General features: G+C 39.2%; 1 protein-coding gene across 1 annotated transcript in view; it reads right to left on the bottom strand.

Annotated features, from left to right (window-relative positions):
• Positions 1–5,452, bottom strand: part of FGF12 (fibroblast growth factor 12) — a 561,799-nt gene extending 556,347 nt beyond the window's left edge. The window contains exons 1-2 of the mRNA XM_056121186.1: positions 5,294–5,452; positions 4,964–5,106 (exon numbers count right to left, since the gene is read on the bottom strand). Of these exons, the coding sequence (XP_055977161.1) occupies positions 4,964–4,976 (13 nt within the window). The 5' untranslated portion in view covers positions 4,977–5,106; positions 5,294–5,452. The remainder of the gene's footprint in view (positions 1–4,963; positions 5,107–5,293) is intronic.
• Positions 5,453–26,291: the final 20,839 nt, after the last annotated feature.

Below are 26,291 nucleotides of genomic sequence, written 5' to 3' on the forward strand. Positions count from 1 at the left end.
GACTGTGAATCCTGCAGAGCAAACCAAGACACTGTTTAGAACTACATTCTGGGCATTGTACAATGTGCCTGAACCAATGTGGCAGTTCAGTAAACATTTTGAACTCAATAAAATGGACACTTTGAAATTTAAGAATCTTGAGCCTCTGAGAAGGAAAGTGATTTGCACAAGGATACACAGAGCTGGGGAAAGAGAAGTAATCTTTATGTGTTATGCCTGTTCTTTTGCCTGTTTGTTTTACTGCAGTTGACTAGTTCTTACCACAATGGCCTCCGTGCTTCAGTTAAGTTATTGCTATTTTAACCCCAATCACTCCCTAGCACAATAAAGAATCTCCTCCATAAACATGTCCTTTCTCCTCCTTCTAGGTGAACAGTTCTGACCCACCTGGTTGCAAAGAAATGATGATTCTATGTTAGTTCATGCCTCTGGCTCAACTTTAATAGCTGGTATGATACCCAGAACAGAGTTCCATCTTCACTGAGGACACATGTACAGTTTTCTATAGGGAGAATGGGATTTCTTCTATGTTCTGGAATCAAACAGATGATTCAGGTAGCAAGACTTTTACATTTCCAAATTTACTGAATGAATGACCTTGGCATGAAAAGCTAACTAAAATTATTCAAATTAAAATACACAATCTCAATCCTTATTATGTGAGTAAAAATGTTTTGTTTGAGGCAAGACCCAGGAAAGTTAGAAGTTCAGACTATTCAAAAGAGGGTTATGCTCATATGGAGGTTAAATTTATTAGTGGATATTTTACAGAGTTATATTTAATATCAGAGATTGCACTTTTTTTATATTACAAGAACTAAGTACATTAGAAACAGTAAATGTTCAGTTAAACTGAGTTTAAGAAAAGTAAACATAAATTACAATTCTAATTGTAAAAATTAATGCAACCTTTGAAGGACAATATTCATATAAAGTATGCCCCAAACTATGATATTTGAAGGAGCACAGTGAAGATATTTTGGAGCAAAGGACATGTCAAAATAATCTCCAAAGAACTGAACAGAGATTCATGATGATAGAAATAGGGTAATATTGTACTCATTCTGTTCAGATGTCTCCTGATTTAAGCAGTCTAATTCACACTACCATGGGTTAATAACAGAATATTGTCAGGAGCCCAAAATGAACTTACATAATAAATGTTTAAAGATAATTGGGGGTTGAAAGCAAATGACTTGAGAAAGAGCAGAGAGATTATCTAAAAACGAGTCTGTTTTCTCATCTCAAACTGAGCCAACTACTTCTTTTGCACTTCATTTCCATTCTTTTCAAAAACCAGTGCTATGGCTATCCCACGATCACATAACCAGGACTTTCATATTGTGCAGTGCGATAATATCTACTCTACTGAGGTGCCCAGGGTGGCATCATTCTTAGAGGCAGTAAATTCCCTAAGATCTAAACATGTGCTTCTTAAACTTCTTAAACTATGCATTCGAACAACCAATATACCCCAACAAAAGACAGATATGATTAACTCTGGAATAGGGTTTGAGATCAATTATTAATTCCTTCATCTCTAATTCCCAGATTATGTTAATACTTCTCTGGAGATCACAACTAGCAAAGGTCTACATTCACGGTTATCTCTGGCTCTTCATTAGTATCAAATGGAGATATTTTTGAAATACTAAAGCCCAGATCCTCTCCAGAACCATTTAAACCACAACAGGTATAATCTGGTCTAGGCTTCATCATGCTTTAAAAGAGTCTACAGGTGTTTCTAATGTGCCAGACTTAAACTGAGAACCCAGTTTGACAAAGTAAAGATGGCAGGAAATGAAAGAAAGACAGAGAAACCTTTTTTTTTTCACTCTAAATCAAAGCTTCTCAAACTTTAATGTGTCTTTAAATCAACTAGGGATTTTTTAGATCAGATTATTTTTCAATAAACCTGCAGTGGAGCTCGACATTCTGCAATTCTAAAAAACTAATCTGTAAATCACATTTTGATTATTGAGTCTAAATCAGTCAAACATTGCTGCACTTGGGAATTTTTTCCTTTCAATTTTTCACTAATGCTTCCTTCTGCCTTAGCATTCTGAAGTGAATAATATGGGGTGTGACCAGGCATCGGACGTTTTTTAAAGATTATTCTACTATTCCAGATTATTCTACTATGCAGCAGTTTGTGATCCTTTGCAAGACACAAATTCTGTCAAATTTGTTCATGCTGTTCATCAACCTAAGTATCTGAGACAATATTAATTATGATGGTGCATAAGGATAGCTGGAATTAGATCATGAATTTATTGCCAGATTGGTTGATTTATTTTCTTCTGATCTTTACTCTGAACAACAGGAAGTGATGTAAACCAATAAGGAAGCAAAAACAAAATCTCATTTGTAGATAACAATCCACTGGTTGAAACTGTGGAAAGTGCTCTAAGAAAGATTTTCATATGTCAAAGATAATGTTGGAAATAGTATTCACGATGAAATGGAGCAGTCATTGTATATATTTTTTTCTGGAATAAAGAACTCATGAAACCTCAACTCAATCAGGCAATAATATTCTTTGAATCTATTTTCAAGTTCTAGCAAACAATTATAATTATACGAACTTCTATTTGAGACGGTCCTATTGGAATTATATTAGAATTTGAGGGGGTAAAAAGTTTGTACATGGTAGTATAAAGTATAAAGATACACCTATTAGAATGGGGTATGGATTCTCTCCTCTTAATGCAATTTTTAACTTTAATAAAATTTTCTATTTTGCTTCCATTTACATCAATTTCAAATGTGAGCCCAGTAAGTATATACCCATTCTTAATGTGATCACTACCTAATGCAGATGTATGAAGGAAATTCCAGAACTAGCATGCAGAAGGACTACCTACCATCTTGTTGTTCATCTGTGGTGGTCATATTACTTCTGAAAATTGACCACAACTTTGACTTGGAACAAAAAAAAATCATTCTTGGGATGAGGGGGTGGGAGGGATTATGGGAGCATTGGAAGTGGGGAATGGGCAACGGTGGAGGGATGGGTACTCAATCATTGTATAACTGAAACCCAAGCACAAGATTTTGTAAGTCTACAACTGTACCTCATTGGGTTTCACTAATAAAAATTTTTAAAAATCATTCTATGTTTTGGGGTCACTAATTTGATTCATATATTATCTATCATCACTATCTGTATTAGCATAGAAGCCCAGCCTGTCTATTCTCAGATATATTTCTGAGATTATTTCTCATTCCCATACTCCCCAAACTTTCAAAGTAGTTAAAACACTATTTTAATAGATATGAAAAATAAATCACCTGGAACTTTTAAGAGCATTGTGGCATACTTTATGGGCAAAGAAAGGTCATAAAAATTGTTTCTAAGAGATAAAGCTTCTTTTTCTTATGATACACCAGAAATTAGTGTGTAAATTGTGCTAGAAGCACTGCTAACATCCCTTGTCAAATAAGTTAATCACCAGATAGGAGGGTCCATCTATATGTGCATAAGCATGTGCGCACATGCACACACACACACACACACACACACAAAATGTCTTACAGTAAAATTATACTCTGTTATGTTAACCTTATGTCCCCAAAGTATTTGATCAACTAGAATATTATGGACTGTACAGGATTTTCATTTAAAAATGGATTCTACTATAGATTTAATATAAATATATATATCTTATGCACATACATTGAAATGGATCCTCTCATCTGTACAGAGTTGTGAGTCACGAACATACCCATCAGCTAATTATAAGAAAATTTGTCTCAACTGAAAATTGCCAGCTAATCTAAATCTATGCCGATTCAGTTCTTATCATACTTTAAGGCTTATTACCTAGGCTCAAATACTTAACTCTACTAATGAATTACTTAGAATACTTTTCTGAACATATTCCTGCTCTCACTCAGCACATTTCATCAATCAGTCAGAAATAGGTAACCCACCACCACGCCCTGAGCCATCCTGAGCATACCACCACCGTGACTGACATTCCCAGTTTAAAAATAAAACCTTGTTTCAAATATAGCATCTCGAGTTCAGGGTAATGAACATAGTTTCATAAAAGTTGACATTATTTCTTCTGATTTCACCAAAATTAAATGTATGTTGTATTCCTACTGGATATCTGACCACATCACTCAAAGCTCTTGCAACCTGGTGGGCGTTTTAGGGACGAAGAAGAGGAAAGGAAAGAGACCTGCATAGATAAGAGTTAAATCCAAAGCCAGGCTTACAGTTACATAGCCATTTTGTTTATGTGTATTAAATATGTCATCCGAAGTTGATTTCTACAGTTCGCTTACCAATGTGTGCACGTTCTGCAGATTTGCTTAGGAGAAGGATATTAATATATACATGTCCAGGGCAAGTAACACATTATGCTTGGGAGCCACGGAGTGCTCGGATACACTGTTCTTAGAGGTCAGTTCTAAAGCACAGTTTCAAATAGACCCAATTTCTCTGCTGATACATATTCAAAATGCAGTAGGATGTGGTCATACACACCCAGAAATACCATCTTCAGAGGTTGGGGGTGGAGAAATCCAAACATTTTTTTTAATATAGCAATGCATTATTGGATATCAGAGACAAACGTGCTTGTCAGCAATTCTAAAACAAATAAAATATATGTATGATACCAGCCCTTCTACAGAAAAGAAATATGCTTTACTAACAGATCTCTCCACCCCCAGTATCTCCCCCCTCCACCACCCCAAAAGAAAAGGAAAAAAAACACTCATCACACTTCACTACGCAACTGATGGAGTATTAAACACTGTCTTCCAAGCTGTGGGAGTTAAAAAAGAAGTCGCCTTCCTGCCACACTTCCCTGGTACTGCAATGGACAGAGCATCTCCTCCTATCGACCTAGTCGGAGGCTCGCTCCCCAAGCACTGCAGTCCCCTCGCCGAGGACTGCCCCGGCCACACGCACGGGCGACGGCAAATCCTCCGGTGGGGGCCAGCCACATACCTTTGCTCTCCATCTCGGTCCTTTTCGAGTGCTGGGAAGTTCAATGGAAGTTGGCCGGAAGATGTGGGCCCGCTGGAGATTCCCAAATCTAGGAAGCCAATCTGATGATTTCGCCCGGACTTCCTTCCTTCCTTTCGGGCTTCCTGAAAGATGGGATTTCTTAAATCTTGAAGCTGCAATCAGCCACAAAAGGACACTTACCGCCAGCAGCAGATTGTCTCTCCCGGGCGAGAGGTTTGCGACGCGCAGCATGCACGGTGCCCGCTCGGAGGGTGTTTTGATGGATTGATTGATGGAATTGGGTTTGTTTTTTATTTGATTGTATTTTACCTGGGTCCGGGAGCTGCAAGGCAGAGCTGTCCGCCGAGCGTGGTGCTGCAGGTGTAGTGACAGATCATCCCACTTTGCTCGGTGGATGTACAGATTTGCATGGGCGCTGGCACGCATGCGCAGGGCGTCCCCCCTACCCTATTCGCCGCCTTCCGCTCCTCCGCCCCCCTTTTCGCATCTCTCCCCAATACGGTCCTCAGTTATCCCGGCTGATGAGCTGTAGCATTCGGTCACAGGGAAGCGCTGCTAAAAATAAATGCCGGACCGGATTTTCCTTTGCAAACTAGAAAACGGATTGGATTGGGATTGTGCAGCAATCCTGTCTGGTTTTCTGGGCTGGATTATGGAAGCCTTGGAGGAGAGCAGGGTCTCCGGCAAAGGCTCAGTGTTACTCACGAGGCAGGAAAGGAGAGGGGAGAAGGGGATTTCTGACACTTGGTAGTCACCCTCTGGGGTCGTCAGCCTAGTTGCTGCAGTAACTTTCCAGGTGTTGTGTGTGTCCCCGCCCTCCGCCGCCTACCCCCCGCGTCCCGGTACTTGCATCTGTTTGGCTGGTGGGGGCAGTCCAGGAACTCCCAAAGGTTAATAATATTCTGCCAACGCTTTGCTGCTCAGAATTGCGATTTTGTCGTCTCCCTGAGATCTTTGGCCTCCGCCTCCAAACTGTTCCGTGAACGGGCTCTAGAGTGTAAAGTTTTCCAAATAAAGCCACCAGGACATTTGGGTGTGCTCTTTCTAGCTTCTTTGCAAGGACCGATCAAAGAGCAGATGCCCCGAAGGTGAGGCGGCGCCTCCTTGGTAAGAACTTTTAAATTGTACGCAGAATCATTTTCAGGAGGGGCAGGGGCAGAGACTTCTTTCGTATAGGAGGACTCTAGAGCTCAAATCCCTTGAAGTCCACGTTCAGAGCAGAGTATGGTTTATTTGCCTTTGATTTAAGGCACCATGATTTACACCACTGTTAATGACATGCTTAAGACTTCCACTACCACACCCTCCACCACTGTCTCGCATAACAAAGTTTTTCGGTTTGGTTATTTTGTTGGCTATTGGTCAGCCTGGCTGTGCCCAGGGTTTACTACTAGCTCTGTTCGCATAGATCACTCTTGTTCGCCTTGGTGGTGGAAGCCACTCTGCTGAGTGCAAGGCAAGCACCCTATGGTATTATATCTCCAGTCCGAACAGAGAATTTTTTTTTAATTTTTATTAGTGAAACACCATGAGGTACAGTTGTAGACTTACAAATTTTTGTGCTTGGGTTTCAGTTATACAATGAACGAATACCCATCCCTCCACCAGTGCCCACGAACAGAGAATTTTTAAAGCCCACATCATATTTAGTTTATCTGTATAATGTTAAATAAAGAGGAGGGCGTCTATTGACTAAGTTTTTTTCCAATAGTTCAAGTTCTCCCAAGAGATGATTCTCTCCATGAGAATATTCACTGTATTCTCAGGAATCAACATCGACATAGAAAACTGTTATCCAGAATGGCTAGGTAGAGAGGTGAGCCGATGAATCACACAGTCAAGAGAACATAAAAACAACCCACCATGATAGATATTGAATCCCAGCTCTTCCAAGCTATAAAAGATGTAACCAACAACAAACCTGAGAATGGCTATAATTCAGTTTTCTTTCAGTGATCCAGAAGGCATCCTGGGATTTTCTAGCTCATGATTACAAATAGGCACCATGATGCTTCAGTCAGAAGTGGACATTTTTTAATGGAGGACTCGTTTGTTGCAGCGCTGTGGCTCAGAGACAGCCCAGGCGGATGAAAACCATCCCAGTACTGAACCACAGATTCTAGGCTCTGTTAAGCTACTACTAACCTGAATTCTCTCCTACTACATGCCAAGTGGATATTTGGGGAGCTCAAGATTTTCTTTAAGGTTCATAGATGTAGGAATACACCAAGAAGAAGAAGGAGTTGTTTCATGAAAAAAAAAATAATCTATTTTATTGAGATAAATCCTTTTGGCTTCTGACATGGTATCCTATGATATGCTCTTTTCTTCTCAAAAATTTTAGAAAGGAGGCGCCATTAGAGTGTCTCTATAGCAACCCTTACTATTTATTATTTTACCTATGGAAATGTAGAGGGGATTCTTGATCAGACAGGCTTGTGCAGACAGGCTTAGACCCTAAGAGTCTTGCACCCCACAGTCTAATGCAGGTGGTTTATTTTCTTTATAAGAATTTCTTATATAATGCCTCCCCACTATTTACAGTGAGCTGGAAGAGCCAGCTAGTTCATAAATTTTTATTATTTTTGTTCACAATTTCAAAAACCAGATGCCTTAATAAATAGAAAATAATCCAATTCAAAGTTGAATTGGTGGTCTTTTTCCATTGTCTGGATCCAATGTACCTTTCCAACCTTCTCCCAGATTAATTCATATAAGACAATTGCTATTCTCCTAACTAGACTTCGAGATTTTCCTTTCTGTGCCTACATTTTACATAGCTATCTTTGAATTATCTTCAAGTTTTTCTAGCATTCATGCAAATGCAGGTTGTGTGTGTGTGTGTGTCTGTGTGTGTGCCTGTGTGTGTGTATCCAAATCTTGTATTTTCCTTAGAATTCAACTAAAACTCTGACTTTGCATTCTTCCCTCATTCTTCCAATCTGAAGATTGCTGGAAACTTTGCTGGAAGGCAAAATGTTGCCATATCTTTATCTTTCCATTCATTGATTACTTTCCATTTTGCATCAGAGTCATTTATGTGCATACCTCATTGGATTCCCTTTTTGATACCAAAAAGGGGGAGGAGAGCTCTTGATTCATTTGTGCTGCCTAAAAGCATCCTGAATAGAAGAAATTATAAATGTTTGCAAAATAATAATGTTCTTTACACTGTTTTTGTGTGCTTTTCTATGTAAAATTAACTACAGGGACCATAATGATAGTAATAACCAACACTCAGAGAATATTATGTGCCTGATATGATTCCAAGGGTTTTAATTTTATCCTTGCCAAGATACAAAATATTTTCATTTTATCTTTGTAAAACTCGATGAGAATGGTACTATTATTATCTGTAGTTTTGGTTGGTTTTTAATTTATTTATTTTTACTATGCCAGGCAGTGCTCAGGGCTTGCTCCTGGCTTGATTCTCAGGCATTACTCCTGACAGGCTCTGGGGACCATATGGGGTGCCAGGGATTGAGTCCAAGTCAACTGCATGCAAGGAAGGCACCCTACTCATTGTACTAGGAGGACTTTGTTGCCTGTATTTTTTTAAATTAACTTTATTGAATCACCGTGAGATAGTTATAAGCTTTCATGTTTGGGTTACAATCACACAATGATCAAACACCCATACCTCTACCAGTGCATATTCCCCACCACCAATATCCCTGGTATATCCCCCCTTTCACACCTTCCCTTTGCCTCCATGGAAGACATGATTCCCCATAATCTCTACTTTTGAGCATTATGGTTTTGTTGCCTGTATTTCTAAGAGAAAAAAAAAACTTAAGTCACTGAGGAATTAAAGCATGAATAAAACATGATCTCTTGTCTCCAAAAACAAAGTTAATCATTAAAGATAATAGAAGCACAAATAAATTTTAAAAGGCAAGATATAAGGCAGAGATAATAAGAGGTGGAGTGGAAGCAAGTTTCTTGGAGGAGAAACACTGAATTTATCTTTGAAGCTTGGGGCTCACCTGACTGGAGAAGGGAAGGGAAGCAAGGATCATGTAAACTGCCTAAAGTGCTTCTCAACACAAGTTGCTATCATTTTACGGATTTAATTTTACTTGGAGGCCATATCCCACAGTGCTCAGGGCTTACTCCTGGCTCTGTGCTCAGGCGTCATTCCTGGCAGTGCTTGGAGGACCATATGTAGTGCTGTAGGACTGAACCAAGCAGGCCACATGCAAAACCAGCGCTGTGCCCATTGTATTATCTCTATGAACCCATTGCATAGAGTACTTGGCTAAATACAAATTTCTAATGTAAGAAAGGAAAATGGGGGGAGACAGAAAAACTCTCACATTGGTCTAGGTGCTTCAACCCCACTGTAACCTGATGAGATCAAGACTCTATCTCACCTCAATTTTCTGCCTTAAATTCGAGTAAAGAAATAGCATAGTGAACAGCAACTTCGTTTGGAATGATTGGAAACCAGGCAGATGTGGGTGAAAATACAAATCAGCAATTATTGGTCATGGTACTGCACAGCGGTAGGGTGTTTGCCTTGCACGCGGCCGACCGGACCTACCCAGGTTCAATTTGTCTGCTCCTCTCGGAGAGCCCAGAAAGCTACCAAAAATATCTCGCCCTGACTTGCAAAGCCTGGCAAGCTACCCGTGATGTATTCAATATGCCAAATACAGTAACAACAAGTCCCAAAATGGAGACATTACTGGGCCCGCTTGGGCAAATCAATGAACAACGGGAGGACAGTGACAGTAACAGTGACTGCCTTCAGTAATTTTACTAAGCTCTATGGATCCTAGTTTCTTCAGTTAGCAGAGTAAAAGTATATTCTGAGAAGAGTTTCTGTAAAGACTGACTGTAAGGAGTGGCCAGGGTAGATTGATGGACTAGTGCATGTTGGAGACCTGGGCCTGACCCCCAACATAGAATGTTTTCCCTCTACTCAGGCCAGGAATGATCCTGAACACAGAGCAGGGAGTAGCTCCCAGCCACTGCCAATGTAGCCCAACAAACATGAAATATAACTGACTACAATATAAACAAATGCCTCATATGTCAGTTCAATTAATTATTTTCAGCAAATACACATTCTTATTAGGGACTAGAAAACTTCAAGTTCTCATCCCTTTTTTAAAACGAAAGAAATAGAAGGGAACACCAAGTAAAAGGGTGTTTGGAGGATCTGCTCGGGATGAGAGGAGCATGCTGAAAGTAGACTGTAGACTGAACACAATGACCATTCAATACCTCTATCGCAAATCACAACACCCCAAAGGAAAAAGAGAGCAAAAGGGAATGCCCTGCCACAGAATCGGGGCAGGGTGTGGTGGGGGGGTGAGGTGGGGAGATGGGAGGGTTACTGGGATCATTGGTGGTGGAGAATGGGCACTGGTGGAGGGATGGGTACTCGATCACTGTGTAACTGAAACCCAAGCACGAAAGTTTATAAGTCTACAACTGTACCTTATGATGTTTCACTAATAAAACTTAAGAAATTAACAAATAAAATAAAATTTTTTAAAAAATTAAAAAATAAATCAAGCTTTAAAAAGAAAAATAAATAAATAAATAGAAAGGAGTCTAATTCTCCAGCACCCACACCCCACTTCTACAAAGTGGAAAAGACTGAAAGGAAAAATTGCTTTATTACAATATTAAAAAGAAATCATTTTACCTACTTGTGAGGAACCTGCATGATGGGAACTAAGAAAAGGGGAAATAGACTACTAACCTGGCAATTTGTTTATCCAGTATGCAAAAAATTAGGTGGGACTATATTTCTTATGCTTGTGGTGCTCACCTGCCTGCATTTACCTTCAAGGCTGTCCTAGTTTGATAATAAACTCTAAGGCCATATTAATCATAATGCACAATTGAATGAGAATATCACCACCAACACTGATACTGCTGCCTGATTCTGGTTAATCCATGTAATTATCTAGTTATGTGAGCATATTTAGATTCTGTAGCTTGAGTTCATACCACAGAGAAATCATTTTAATGATTGGGTTTAATTAATATCAATGTATAAATTATAATTAGCAATAAAGAGAGCCTTGCTATTATGTCAAGTCAGATACCAGCTCACTTAGATGTGTTTCTATATACTATGCTCTTTCAGAAAGGTGGAATATAAATTGAGAGGAGTTTGTGACCTATTTTTCAATCCAACTATTTTATTTTACTCCTCATTTATAACTCAAGATCTATTATTTTATAAAATTTAAAAATTATAGTTAGAGGAGGCCAGAGAAATGGTATAGGAGGCACTTACCTTGGATGCAGCCAACCCTGATTCAACCCCTAGTATGCTGAATATAAATTGAGAGAAATCTGTGACCTACTTTTCACCAATTAATTTTATTCATCACTTATATATCGCTTATAATCTATTATATAATCTATTATTTTAAAAATTAATAACAGTTGGAGAGGTCAGAGATACAGTACAGGAATTATGGCTCATGTCTTGAATGTAGCCAATCAATTCCCTATAGCACATAGGGTCTCCCAAAAAATTGCTAGGAGTTACTCCTGAGCTTAGAGCCAGGAATATAACCTGAGTACTACCAAGAGTGACCCCTACAGGAGCCTCAAATAAAATATAACGGTCATTTAGAACTTTTTTGTTGATAATACCTAGTCAATCACCACTATGAATGAATATTTTCTGTAACATGGGACAGGTGATCAGCCCACAGTCTCTATATAAAGTACCAGTTGCAAATGGTCATGTAATATAAACATCCCAATGACAGAACCACTTTTCACTGCTGACTTTTCCTTTTGTTTACTATTGTATCTCAAGCATCTAGACTAACTTGTGGAATTTACATCTTATTTAATATTGAATGAACAAATCTATGCATTTAATGAAATTAAAGGTTTTTTCCATGGTCACAGAGTCAATTCCCATGGAAACTGAGAGGCAGCAATCCTGCTAGCATAAAACTGATCATATGTGATTTTAAGAAATAACAAGACCATCACAAGGTATTTAGCAAATTTTCTCAGTATTTTTTTTTAGGCAAAGTCATAAGTAACCATGTCTAGGCTCAAGTATCTCTTGGGATATCAGTAAGAAGGCCCTACCTTCACAAAGAGTCTAGAAAACGAGAAGAAATTAGCTGTGAAAGAAATAAGGATACGTTCTAAGACAAAAATTTCAGAACACTAAAAATTTGAGTCAACATAGAAAGTGAAAAATGTGAGAATTAAAGTAGCATAAAGATCAGGACTGAGGAGCAAATATATTTTGACTACCTATTATGTGGAGGGAGTTTTTCTCATTTTCTTCCTTCCTTTCATTTTCTTCTTAGTCTTCCTAGGAAGAAAATGGCAAGTGGAAAGTTTCGACGATAATGACTCAAATTTCAGGGATGAAATGGAAATAGGAATAGTCGATGAAAGATGAAAAATGTAGCAGAAGAATGTAGAATGCCAGGATGTATTTTGTCAAAGAATCACTTGCTCACTTTAATATTAAAACGTTTGGAGACAATCGGGGTATGGTGCCACCATCAGGTCAATCTGTACCTGTGAGGCATGAGGCGAGTGCATCAGCAGCCTGATGGCGCCTTCAGACTTCCAGATACCCCAAAATTGCTGCTGTGCCTTTGGCTAGACCCCAAAAACTTGGGGCAAAGTTTACCAAGAAAGTAAACGGCCAAAAGTTAGGTATGTGGAAGACACACCCACAAACCACCTCCGGTTCAGCTATATAATTGGAGGCATGGCCTCTCTGGTTCCTGATTGAACTGCTTGACAGCCATGATCCCAGAGACTCAGAAACAAATCTCAAAACCCAACCGCTTTTGGCAGAAATGCGTCCAGTCCCTGCAGTAGGTTACCGGCGCCAGGCCACCCCAGGTGGTTTTGTGCCTTGGCTTGTTCTCCCTGGCAGCCCGATGGCCATCATCCTCCAGAGGCCACTGGACAGTCAGGTTTGGGCCTACAGTGATGAGACACATGGGGTCTCATGGGATGGGGATGGAGCCAGCCCTTTCCTCCCTGTCCCAACAAGACCCCCGAGTCGCCACCCACGAACAGCCTCTCTGGCTCCTGATCAAGCTGCTTAATTGCCATGAGCCCTGAGACTCAGAAACAAATCTGGAAATCCAGCCACTTTAGGCAGAAATGCGTCGGGACCACGCAGTAGGTTACTGTCTCCAGGCAACCCCAGGAGGGAAAGGGTGCTGTCCCTCTGCTTGCTCCCCCTTGGCGGTTCAGTGACTGCCATTCTCCAGAGGCCAGTCAGGTTTGGGCCCACAGTGACAAGACATGCTGAGCCTCACGGGATGGGATTGGAGCTGGCCCTTTCCTCCCCAACCCAATGAGACCCCCGAGTTACTGCCCATGAATGACCTGTCTGGCTCCTGATCAAGCTGCTTAATTGCCATGAGCCCTGAGACTCAGAAACAAATCTGGAAATCCAGCCACTTTAGGCAGAAATGCGTCGGGACCACGCAGTAGGTTACTGTCTCCAGGCAACCCCAGGAGGGAAAGGGTGCTGTCCCTCTGCTTGCTCCCCCTTGGCGGTTCAGTGACTGCCATTCTCCAGAGGCCAGTCAGGTTTGGGCCCACAGTGACAAGACATGCTGAGCCTCACGGGATGGGATTGGAGCTGGCCCTTTCCTCCCCAACCCAATGAGACCCCCAAGTTATTGCCCATGAATGGCCTGTCTGGCTCCTGTTCAAGCTGCTTAACGGCCATGATCCCAGAGACTCAGGAACAAATTCCGGAACCCAGCAGGTTTTGGCGAGAAATCCCTCCAGATTTAATTGTTAAAATTTCAGAATTTCAAAATCACGCGGCCATTACTGAAGCTGCACGACAGCATGTTATTCATAATCAGCAATAGAAAACAAATTGTGTACTGTTGCCTTTTCGACAGATCTGAGTGTTGGGGTAAAATCCCAAATAATAATGGTGGGCCTGGTGTCAAAATATTGAATGTAATCAAAGTAGAGAGAGAGAGTAATGTGGAAATCACCTGCCCCACAGGTAGGGGGAGGGAGGTATACTGGGGTTTTTGGTGGTGGAGAATGGGCACTGGTGAAGGTATGTGTGTTTCATTGTATGACCGAGACTTAAACCCAAAAGCCTTTAACTGCTCTCATGGTGATTCAATAAATAAAATTATTTTAAAAAAATGGGAAAAAATGTTTGGAGACAAAAAGAATCTAAGACATTGGAAAAATAGAAAGGCAGAGAAATAATGCATAGATACAGTGTCTGGCAGTCAACTAACAAATATTTTTTATATTCCTTATTAAGCATTTTGTCCACTTGACAATATCAGACATTTATACACAAGCTATCAACTGATATTTCAAGGCCCATCTGTTATACTGGCGTGATGCCTACTTGTAATGGGGTGTACCAATCCAATTAATGTTTACATCCCAAATAAACACAGAACACTGAGAAATAACACTTTTCAATTGGCTACCTTGTGGGGGGATAGAAAATGATATGGAAAAAAATGATTTGTGAAAGTAACTTCATGAGTAAGATTAGGATCATTTCAAAGGCCAACCTAATCATTGTATTTTGGTAATTAAAATAAATCAGATATGCATCATTTTTGGCCTAAAAATGCCCTGTAAAAACAAAGCTATGCCCTTTCCTCATCCTGTAGTTTCCTTTAAATTCCAAATATATGAATTTACATTCATGTATGAATGAGAGGGGACCATGAACAAAAGTGGAAGGAAGAAGATACTCTGGTGGAGGTTGTTATCATGAGACAGTGTATGTGTGAAATTCTACCATTAACAAAGAGTATTGTAGATCATGGAGCTTTAGATAGTTAATAGCACTGTAGCACTGTCCTCCCGTTGTTCATCGATTTGATCGAGCGGACCCAGTAACATCTCCATCATGAGACTTGTTGTTACTGTGTTTGGCATATCAAATACGTCACAGGGAGTTTGCCAGGCTTTGCCATGTAGGCAAGACACTCTCGGTAGCTTGCTGGGCTCTCCGAGAGGGGCGGAGGAATTGAACTCGGGTCAGCCGCGTGGGCTGCGTGCAAGACAAACACCCTGCCCGCTGTGCTATCGCTCCAGCCCAAGATAGGAAGTACCACCAGGAGTGACCTCAAGCACAGAACAGGTAGTAAACACTCCTCACCTCCAGCACCTCAGGTATGGTCCAAAAACCCAATAAATAATTTACTTAAATTAAGTTTAAGTCAACAAATAAAATAAAGGTCTTATAATTTTTAGAGAAAATATTTGTCAAGAACTGACTGCAATATATATGATGAGCAAATTGATGCATTTAATGAAATTAAATTTTTTCCATGGTCACAGAGTCAATTCACTTGAGTCACAGGGTCAATACCCAGTTCTCAGGGTAGACCAGCACCTTGTGGTCTCACTATTTCAAACTTTAAGAACTTCAGAAATCTTGTAGTCTGGACACTTACTAGGAAAAAATACAAAAGTGAATTGGGACCCAAAGTGGAAAAATACGACTTTTCCCAAGTCCAATAACACGTTACACACAAGTTAAGTTCAGTCTATTGATTCATGCGTTATTTCATTACAGTGTTCTCCATAATGGCACACTTATGCGCATTATTTTGGTTGGTGGATTTGTCCTATTTATACCACCCTGAAAAACTATTATTTCAGAACTTTTTTCATTTCACTTGATTTCATAAAATCAAAGAGGAAGTTCTTTTTGCAGGGCTGCAAAACGGTAACTATAGTAATGGGTTGCCAGCAATAAACAGCCTTCATAATGTGTTCAACATTATGCTTCATTGCTGGGACACAAGTGTATCATTTGTGTGGTGAATAGTAACAAAATTTTCTTTCATAAACAGTGATCTTACTTGGTGAAGAACTTTTCTATTTGTGTTTATATTTAAATCCCAAATCACATAGTGGCTGGGGCAAAGTAAAAGAGAAATGAAGCAATTAGCCATATTACTAGTGCCAAACCCTGCATTAAAAAGGGAGGAAAAGATTAATGAGAAATTTCACTCAACTGAAATTAAATAACAGCAAAAGAATATCATGGTATAATAGATCCCACAAGTGTTTGAACCCCAGGGTATTCTTAACAAGGACTTGGTGGTTTGTGATCAATTGCTGACAATACTGAAACTCTACCAAAAAGAAAAATAATGAGTTTTTACATTGTCTATCTTTTTAAAAAGAGAACTATTTTCCATATTGTTTTCCCTTGTCTTTTTATTTCCACTGAGACATCTTTACTGGACTTAGCCATTAAAGCAGCCAAGTGTTGTAGTTATGGGAAAAATACTCTGCAAAAAAAGTTCTCTAGGTTCTGATTTCTGCAGACTGAGATTGTAAGACCAGCATATTGCTGATGTTCCTGGGTGATCCTTATCAGAGTTCAGGTTTATTAAGGTCTGTCTTCTGGAATTCAAATCAGATTACCAATCAGGGGAGGAAGGTGAGGTGGGGGGAGAGGGAGGATGGAATAAAGACCTTACAAGAGGGACACAGGGAAGTGGTAGAGGGTTTCTTAGGCACTTTGATGGTATAAGTTTGTACATCAATACCACATATTTTAACACCATCGTAAGCATCTTTTCTAAACATTAAAAAGAAAAGAAATAGCAATGAAAAATTTTCATCTCTCAATTTAAGATTTCTAATGCTTTTCAAATGATTTTCACTTTATGCCGCTATATTATGAGCAAACCTTTGGTATTTCAAATCTCTTCCAATTTCATTCCATAAACATTATTTCATTTCCTCTGAAGAACTGCAAGATATTAATACTTAATTAATACTTTAAAAGGGTATTATAAGAAATGTATTTAGTCTTGGTTTCATCCTTCATAAAATAAAGGGCTTGGACAAATCAGTGTGTAAAGACTCTCCCAGTCCTTCCAGCAGCAATTTCTCCGTGTAGAACACAGTATCATTCTTCATAAGAGAGTTTGATAGCTTTGGCTATCATAGGAATGCCACATTCCTTTATTGAATCATAGCTGAGCTCAAAGGACTACTAGTGGTCCTGGAGCTCCTTAAAATTATATGAGAAACTTGAAACCTAGCAAGGAAATCACTTAGAATTGAGCTTGGAATTTGGTGAGCCTGAGTCAGTTTCATTAACCACTATCTTACCTTTACTACCTGAACTTGCTCTGTGTTTGTGACATTCAAAGCACTTGAATATAAACAAAAAACTGAAGTGAAAAAGTCCTTGAGGTCCAGTAGCAGCATTCTTTGTTTTGTTGTTGTTGTTGTTGTTTGCTTTTTGGGTCACATTCAGCGATGCTAGGGGTTACTCCTGGCTCTTCATTCAGGAATTACTCCTGGCGGTGCTTGGGGACCATATGGGATACTGGGAATTCAACCCGGGTTGACCGCGAGCAAGGCAAGTGCTCTACCCGCTGTGCTATTACTCTAGCCCCAAGTAGCCCTCCCGTTGATCGTCGATTTGCTCGAGCGGGCCCAGTAACGTCTCCATTGGAGACTTTGTTGTTACTGTGTCTGGCATATTGAATACTCTCGGTAGCTTGCCGGGCTCTCCGAGAGGGGCGGAGGAATCGAACTCGGGTCGGCCATGTTGGCCGCTTGTAAGGCGAGCGCCCTACCCGCTGTGCTATCGCAGCATTCTTAATATTAAGTAAAGGTTTATATATTTCAACAAAGTACTTTCCTATCTGCCTCACTGTCTCTTAACTTTTCACTTCTTTTTTTTCTCTCATTACATCATGTCAACAATTCAAGTTGTATAAAGGAAGAGAAACTTAGTCTTGAAAAGCAAAGGAATTAGATGAAATCTTCCAAATCACTTCTAATCAAAAATTTCAAAACCCAATAAAAGTGTTCCCCAAGAAATCCTCTCTGAATTTTCCCAATATTTTTTCCATAAAGATGGATTATTCCTACCATATAGCAAAATATTCAGCACCTAGTAGAAATAATTGTTTTCTGAATCAGTTAACAAATCAATGAATGACAAAATAAATGATAATCTAGATTTTCCTGGAATTTTAATTTCTGATGGTATTTAATTCATTTTATTCCTAGAATAAATAAAGTTCAGCTTTGCATAATATGGAACTACTGGAATTACTACTGGATTCTCCATTGTTGATCATCAACCTTCTTTCTCTTTTCTTTCCTCTCTGAATCTCCAGGTTGGAGAAACAATGGTCTTCACTCTTGTATTCTTAAACTTAAGCTTTCCTCAGTACTTTTTCTCCCTGTGTTTTGGGATTTTTCAACTCCCTTATGTATCACTTCCCCTTGTCTACAACAGGTATGCAAGTGCACATGCCTGCATACACACACACACACACACACACACACACACACAGTACTCATTGACATTATCCTGGCATGGCTCCATAGACTTCTGTGAACTAAATCAGCATCCTGTCTTAATCAAGGGAAGGAAAGAATGATTTGGACAAACTAAAGCATAAATGACAAATATTCTGTGTATTTCAGATTCAATATCTGATTATAACATCAGAATATTAATATTTGATTCTGCTAACTGCTTCCTTTTGTTTTGTCCTTTTCATTACCTCCCTTTAAAGCAGTGAACTTCGAATATCTTGATATTAAGTTTTATTCCTGAACAGAGGACTTTCTTTCTCCCCTTAAGTAAGATGCTAGCTTCCTGAGCTAAATTTAGAGATCCTCTCTCAAAACTCCTCCCAGAAAACAAAGAACCACTCTTCTCCGTTTCTAATAATGGGTGTGGTATCTTCTCAACTGAATATAAGTATATTTAAGAAACACAGTTTGAAAGATGATGCATTCTTGCAAGATACATTACTGTGCATTTGTAAACTCTATTTCCACATTGCTACACATGCCATTATTACATCCATTTGCTATTATTACATTCACTATTATTTACTCCAGATATTAGTGCCAAGAGCCCGATGTTTTGTAAATACAGAAAGAAGACATTTTGGGCAGCACAAAAAGAGATGGGAATACCTCCAAAAAATGGTGTCTTTTGAGTTTTGGGGTATATTTTTAAGCACTGTGATTTACAATATTGATAATGGCAGGGTTTCATGCATAAAACATTCCAACACCACACCCTCCACCATTGTCCCACTGTTCCCCTCACCCTGCGCCTTCTCCCTCCCTGTGGTAAGCTTCCTACTAAGGACCAGCTCTCAGTTTCTGTTGTTTTGGGGCATTTGTTATTTCCTTACTATACCTCTTTCTTTATATCCTATATACAAAGGAGATTATTCTATGTCTGTCCCTCTACTTCTGATTAACTGCATTCAACATGATACTCTCCAGATCTATCCACTTAGCAGCAAATTGCATGATTTGTCTTTTCTTACAGCCAACTAGAATTCTATGATGTATTTATGTGTACCATAGTTTCTTTATCCAATCATCTGTGCTTGGACAGTTGGGTTATTTTCAAAATTTGATGATTATAAAACACTAGTAGAACTTTACAAGAAAAGAATAACCAACCTCACAAAAATATGGGGGGAGGAGATAAGAACAGAAAATGCTTCCAATAAGACATACAGATGGAAAAGGATCATGAAAAATGCTCATTATCATGTATTATCAAGTAAATACTAAGCAAAACAACAATAGGCATCATCTAACATAAGTGAGACCAGCACATATTTCAGAGAACAAAAACAGTCAGTGTTGACATGGATGCGGGGGAAAAACAAACATCCATCTACTGCTGGTAGGAATGATGATTGCTTCAGCCTTTCTGGAAAACAATATGAACTCCTCAAAAAGCTTGGAATTGATCTTCAATGTGATCCAGCAATTCCACTTCTTGATATTTACACCAAGGGCCAAACAATTCCATTCATAAAATACATTTGCACTTCTATGTTCAACATACATAAAGGTAGTTTCTGCTGGAGATCCACAATTAGCTGAATCTAAGTCTTTTGCAGGCAAATTGAAGTAAATGTTAAAGGACCAAGAAATAAGATAGTTTTTCATTCTTAATTAATAACTGAACATGGAATTCAGAAGAGATTTTGGGAGAGAGAACTCATTGGTAAAGCACGTTTTTACATATGTGAAGTCCTGAAGTTAATTCTGTCTACCCTCCAAAAAATAATCAAATAAGTTTATAAAATCAAATAAGTTTATAAAATTAACAAGTTTATAAAATCAAATAAGTTTATAAAATTAACAAGTATTTTTTAAGATTATATATCTATAATTAAGATATTACCATTTAATCACTCTAATAAAATGATGAGAGAATAATGTTTTGTGTGGCAACAGAAAATTTATTAAAAAGAGATTGTGATGATATAGGAAGTAAAACTTCAATGATGATATAGGAAGTAAAATTATACAATGATCAGTTAAAGATAGTCATTAACAATCAGTATAAGGTACTTAGTTTGTATTTATGTTCATTTACCTTGTGAATTCCATATGTTGAATTTAACAAACATCTTAATTTACGTTAACATCACATTCAGTGTCATATTTACTGTCTTATTAAATCCCCTAAATAACTCTGAAAATGTACTGAGATTCTAAAAGGTATGTCGTTAGTCCAAATACACAGATGTGACCTACAGAGTTGGAAGTCAAACCAGTCACTTTCAGAACTTAAATATTTAGCTTTTGCACACATCTTAAGACCACATATGTGGGAAGACATCTTCTACAGCAAGCATTTGGATAAACAGAATAGAGTCCTGAAGAAGCCTAATAGAGTAATGCATTTTTTTAACCAATTAGAGAAAGGAGTCAAAAATCTTCTCAGCAAAGAAAAAGCCATTTCTGGAAGAAGGTTCAGCATTGGAGAAAGGGAGTGGAGCAGATTATAAAGCAAATAGCCTGGTATTACTGGAAGGGAGAAATGAGAAGGAAGGGTGCAGAATTGAGGATAGAACCTTCACACTTTATATATTTCCACTGGATCATGGCCATTATCATATCTGAGAGATCAATTTTAATTTCCACCAAAACTTAAATTTATTTTTTAGGAGGGATGGGCACTTGATCATGGTATAACTGAAACCCAAGCACAAAATTTGTAAGTCTATAACTGTACCTCATGGTGTTTCACTAATAAAAAATAAATAAATAAATAAATTTAAAGACATCAAAAAAATTTTTATTAGTGAGACACAATGAGGTACAGTTGTAGACTTACAAATTTTTGTGCTTGGGTTTCAATTACACAATGATCAAATACCCATCCCTCCACCAGTGCCCATTTCCCACCACCACGGATCCCAGTATCCCTCCCACCCCCCATCCCCCCCATCCCACCCTGCCTCTGTGGCAGGGCATTCCTTTTTGTTCTCTCTCTCCTATTGGGTGTTGTGGTTTGCAAAAGAGACAATGGGTGACAATCATGTTTGGTCTATAGTCTACTTTCAGCATGCTTCTCCCATCCTGGGAGGATCCTCCCAACACCCTTTATTTGGTGCTCCCTTCTCTATCTGAGATCCCTTTTCCCCTAGCATGTGTGGCTGGCCTCCAAGCCATGACACCCAAGAATGGCCGAGATTAGTACCAGAACTTAAATTTTTATGTGAATGTTCTAAACTGAAATTTTAGTTAGTTACATTATTGGAGCAACAGAATTGTCTGAGAGAAGGGCCTTCCTATTTAAATTATTTTCTCTTAACAAAGTCCAGCACATATTCTCCCTAATATCTGACCCAACTGTTTGCATTTTATTTGTCCTGTCAGACATAACTCCATGTTGAATTTTGCACATGTGTTTTCCCAGAGACATGTCTTTTGTCCCGGAACAGCTCCTGAGAGGGTTCTATCTTGATTTAACAAGTAGCACTGACTGTGCAAAAAAAAAAAAAAACTAGGTTATATAGATTTCGATCTTTATCCGTTGACCTCACGCACTCAGCAATTTAATCCTGATTCTTTCAGTATGATCACCAGTTTTGCATCTGACTTGTAGTTGCATCCACCCTTCCTGAATCAGCATGATTCAACTTCTGACCTTCCAGCTAGAATTTTCTCTGTCTTCCTTATCACCATAAATTTTAGAACAACCTTCAGAATAGCACCCCTGCCAATTCTGCTCTCCCTGGGCTTCTGCTTCCACAGAAAATCTTTTGGTTCATTTCTCCCACCTGCCTTACCCTGGAGGCAGGATCAAGAGAGTATTTGGCACTGAGTCTAGAGAGTATACAGTTGAATAGCACTAATTCTATACACTATTCACTTTTCTGTATTATTTCTACCTTTGCAAATCTTCAACTTTGTAAGTGATTATCCCTAAAGTTCATAAGATTACAAGTTGACAAAAGGGTTGAACTCAAGAGGCACGAAGATTATGTATGTGCTGAATTTCAACACTTCTTTCCCACTACTAGCTTCAGTTTTATCCTTTTTGATTTTATTTTGTCTTAGTATATTACCGCTACATGGGATTACACGGCCTCCTGGCACCGTGTAATCCCATCAACGGCCAAGACCCAGAGACTATAAAACCCAGCTCCCGGAAGCACGGGGCCGCATTCGCGGTTACACGACATCTTAGTATCACATTCTTACTTTGGACAAAATGGCAGGCTACCGAATGCCGAATGTAACCTGCCCACACGGCAGAGTCTGGCAAACTCCCCGTGGTGTACCCAATATGCCAAATACCAGTAACAATGATGGGTCTCATTCTCCTGACCCTGAAAGAGCCTTGAATATGACACTTTTTAAAAAATCTCAGGGCTAGGACGAAGGAGATGTTACTGGGGCCTCCTTGAGGCAATCGACGAACAATAGGATGGTCATGATCGTGATATTACTGCTAAAATAAATATAGAGAAATTTTAATTTGAATGCTCATAAAACTGTGTCAAGAAATGAAAAATAAACTGAATGTCTATGCTCAGGAACTTGAACTAGAATAAATACTTCCTAAGAGTTGATCTCTTATTATGCACAAGAATATGCTAATATTTGGGATAGTTTATCAAAGTAGTCTAGTGGCTACTTAAATAAGCAGTTGCAAAGTTTTATGTCATGGAAGGACATCAACATCTCTGTATAATACTTTCTCAACTTTTGGCATATAAAAAGGACTCGATTAAGCCAGCAATTAAAATCACTAATCCCTCCACCAGTGTACATTTCCCAGTACCAGTGTCCCCAGGTTCCCTCCCATCATTTCCAACCCCTATCACCTGCCTACCTTTATGTCAGGTGCTTTGCTTCTCTCTCTCTCTCTCTCTCTCTCTCTCTCTCTCTCTCTCTCTCTCTCTCTCTCTCTCCCCTCTCTCTCTCTCTTTCTCTCTCTCCTTTTGGGCATTGTGGATTGCAGAAATGCATCTTTTTAGTGCAAGACTACATTTGAAAGGGGAATAATACATATTTTTGAATGACTATTTGGTAAGAGACAAAACACTACAATATTAAGTTTGCTAATCTCTAAATTCTGCAAGTGTGCTTTACTTGCATCTTCTACGCAATCAACAAAAAGTAGATATTTTAGCAGCAGTGACATTTCCAACTTTGCCCAGAAGCACCCTGGCTATTCCACTTTCCATTCCATGTCTCATCTTCCCTTGCTGATAATAACCTCTCTCCACCATGAGCAATCACTCCTGTACCTTCCTTCATCCATCCTGTTCTCTCTGCCCTGGGGACCTCATAACTAACTCTAAATGCAGACTGCTCAAACCCTCCAGGGAGTTTTTCATACCCTCCAGTGTAATTTGACACTCACAGACACTCCTTTTCCATGGTGTAAACTGGTTTCCCCATTCAAACATTAACCCTTGTGAGAAAATCACCAGGGAATTGTGTGCAAATGTGGGATGGTGTACCTCAACAATCCCAATAAATTTTAGTTGAAGATTGTGAAAGTGGAAGCCTCACTTTCCCATCAACCGGTAAGAAAAGCAAAGACCCAGTTTTCCTATAAAAAGTCCACAAACAGGGGAGCAGGCAGCTGGGATAGAGAAGGGACCACTATGACAATGATGGTTGGTAACGATAGCTCTAGAGGGGAGATGAATGCTGACAGGGGGTAAAAGATCAAACATGATGGTCTGTCAGGAGGATCTGTATGGCAAACCTTGATGCCCAAAAGGAGAGAGAGAGAGAAGGAAGGAAGGAAGGAAGGAAGGAAGGAAGGAAGGAAGGAAGGAAGGAAGGAAGGAAGCAGAAAAGTGCCTGCTATAGAGGCAGACTGGCAGGAGTGCAGGGGGGTGGGGGGTGGTCACTGAGGTACTGGCATCATCACTTGATCACTTGATACCCCGCTACTCATCGATTTACTCAAGCGGATGCCAGTAGCGTCTCCATTCATCTCTGTTGCGTGCTAGCGTAGCCCAATGGCATCTGCTCGTTCTAGGAACATGCAGAGCCTCAAACCGATCATTCAGGGTCTTGACAAAGAAGTCTGACCATCTTGTAGGTGGGCGTCCCCGCGATCTTTTGACGTCCCATGGATTCCAGTCAGTAATGGCTCTAGTCCAGCGGTCATCTCTAGACCTCATTACATGTCCAGCCCATCTGATTTTTGATGCCTTGGCAAATGAGACAGCGTCCCTGATTCTTGAGCGTTGATGGAGATCGGAACTCCGGATTCTATCTCTCGTTTGAGTGAAGCCTGATACTCCAAGCATGGCTCTTTCGATACCTCTTTGAGAGACCCGAATAGCATCATCAGTGGTGGGAAATGTACACTGGTGAAGGGATGGGTGTTGAAACGTTGTATGATTGAAACCCAATCACGAAAGCTTTGTAACTGTGTATCTCACATTGATTCAATTAAAAAATTAAATTTTTTTTAATAAGTTCCTCCTGAGCTGGGGAGTTCTCGTCCCTTTCCCTTCTACTTTACAATAAACCTTTCTATTTCCAACTCTGAGTCTGAGCATCTTTATTACTCAATATTTTCACTCTTAAAAATATCGAAAAACCTGGGAACTATGGACAACTCAGAGACCCATGTCACCACTCCCACCTCAATGGGAAAGGGAGGAATTTTCCTGAAGGAAAATTGAGGCTCACACCAGGTATGTGATTTGTCCAACATTGAAAATTGCCAAGTGGCAGAGACCCTCTAGAACCCATTTTCCCTATGTCCCTGCACCAGACCAGCCTACCCTGTCATTAATTTGGGGTTTGGGGTATTTTATGAAAAGTAAATCTATTTTCATATGTATGTATATATGTGTGTATATATGTGTATACATGCCTATATCTTTCTATAGCTACATACTCATTTAATGAAATTCTTGGGGGATCAAACACCGAGAGGTGAATTAGTTGAATGAAAACTAAAGAACCAGTTGATTATATCAATTTTAAATCACTAAGGGCATTCTAACAAAGAATAGGGGAAACTTCTAAACTATAATTTATGAGTAATTACAGCTATTAAAATCCAGAGCCATTTTCCAAAAGAAATATTTTTATGGTATGTACATGAAATCCCAATTAAATAGTGGTGGGAAAAACCCTGTGGTCGATCTTCCTGAGTCTTCATTATCAGTGATTACAGTGACATTTTTATTGAGAAGAGGTCAGATTTCCAGTTGCTCAGAGCAATCCATGACATATAAAAGATTGGCAAATTTCGAAATAGGAACTATATATAGACCAAAAATTTAAGATGCACAAAGAGAAGCAAGAAATACGTCCAAATAGTTCTTTCAAAGTTTTCCAGTATTTACTATTTAATTAGATATAGAAAACTGATGGGGGTGACTCAAGAGAACCTTTCCTTATAACACATGCCATGCCTGTGTCTACTGTGCAGTCCCTTCCACCTCATAGAACTACTCCACCTGCCCAGCTGTGCTTCCACCTCTCTGGCGAAAGGACTTTGTTGACATCTGAAACTCAACCCTCCCATCTGTTTTTTTTTCAAATTCCTTGATTGAAACATATTTTGTACACGCAAATTTCACATGTTTAGCCTATATCATTCTCTATTTTGAAAATATGTATACACCTGTGAAGACATCATCTGCACAGTCAGGGAAATAAACATATTTATCAGTTCTCGAAAGGTTTTCTTCTCTTGTTCCTGTTCTATCTTTTGTGATGAAAGCACAATCTGATATTTCCTCTTAATGTATGTTTAGATGCACAGTATGACATACTTAACAATGAGCATTGTGGCACATAATTGAAACTTCATATCCCCATCGAAGATTCATTTCATTTATCTATCAACTATATATAATTTATATATAAATATGTTTTTACATATAAAACTATATATCATATCCTAGAAACAAAATAAAACAAAACAAAACCCTTTTCCTGGGTCCACAAAATCCCTTATACTTTTGAAAGAGGGAAATTTTGGTAAACAAATTATATCAATGTTAAACTGGGCTGCCAGAAACCAGGCCGAACTTGATTTGTAAGC

The sequence above is a fragment of the Sorex fumeus genome, unplaced genomic scaffold (assembly GCF_029834395.1).
Source record: "Sorex fumeus unplaced genomic scaffold, SorFum_2.1 ptg000044l, whole genome shotgun sequence".
In the NCBI taxonomy this organism is placed as follows: Eukaryota; Metazoa; Chordata; class Mammalia; order Eulipotyphla; family Soricidae; genus Sorex; species Sorex fumeus.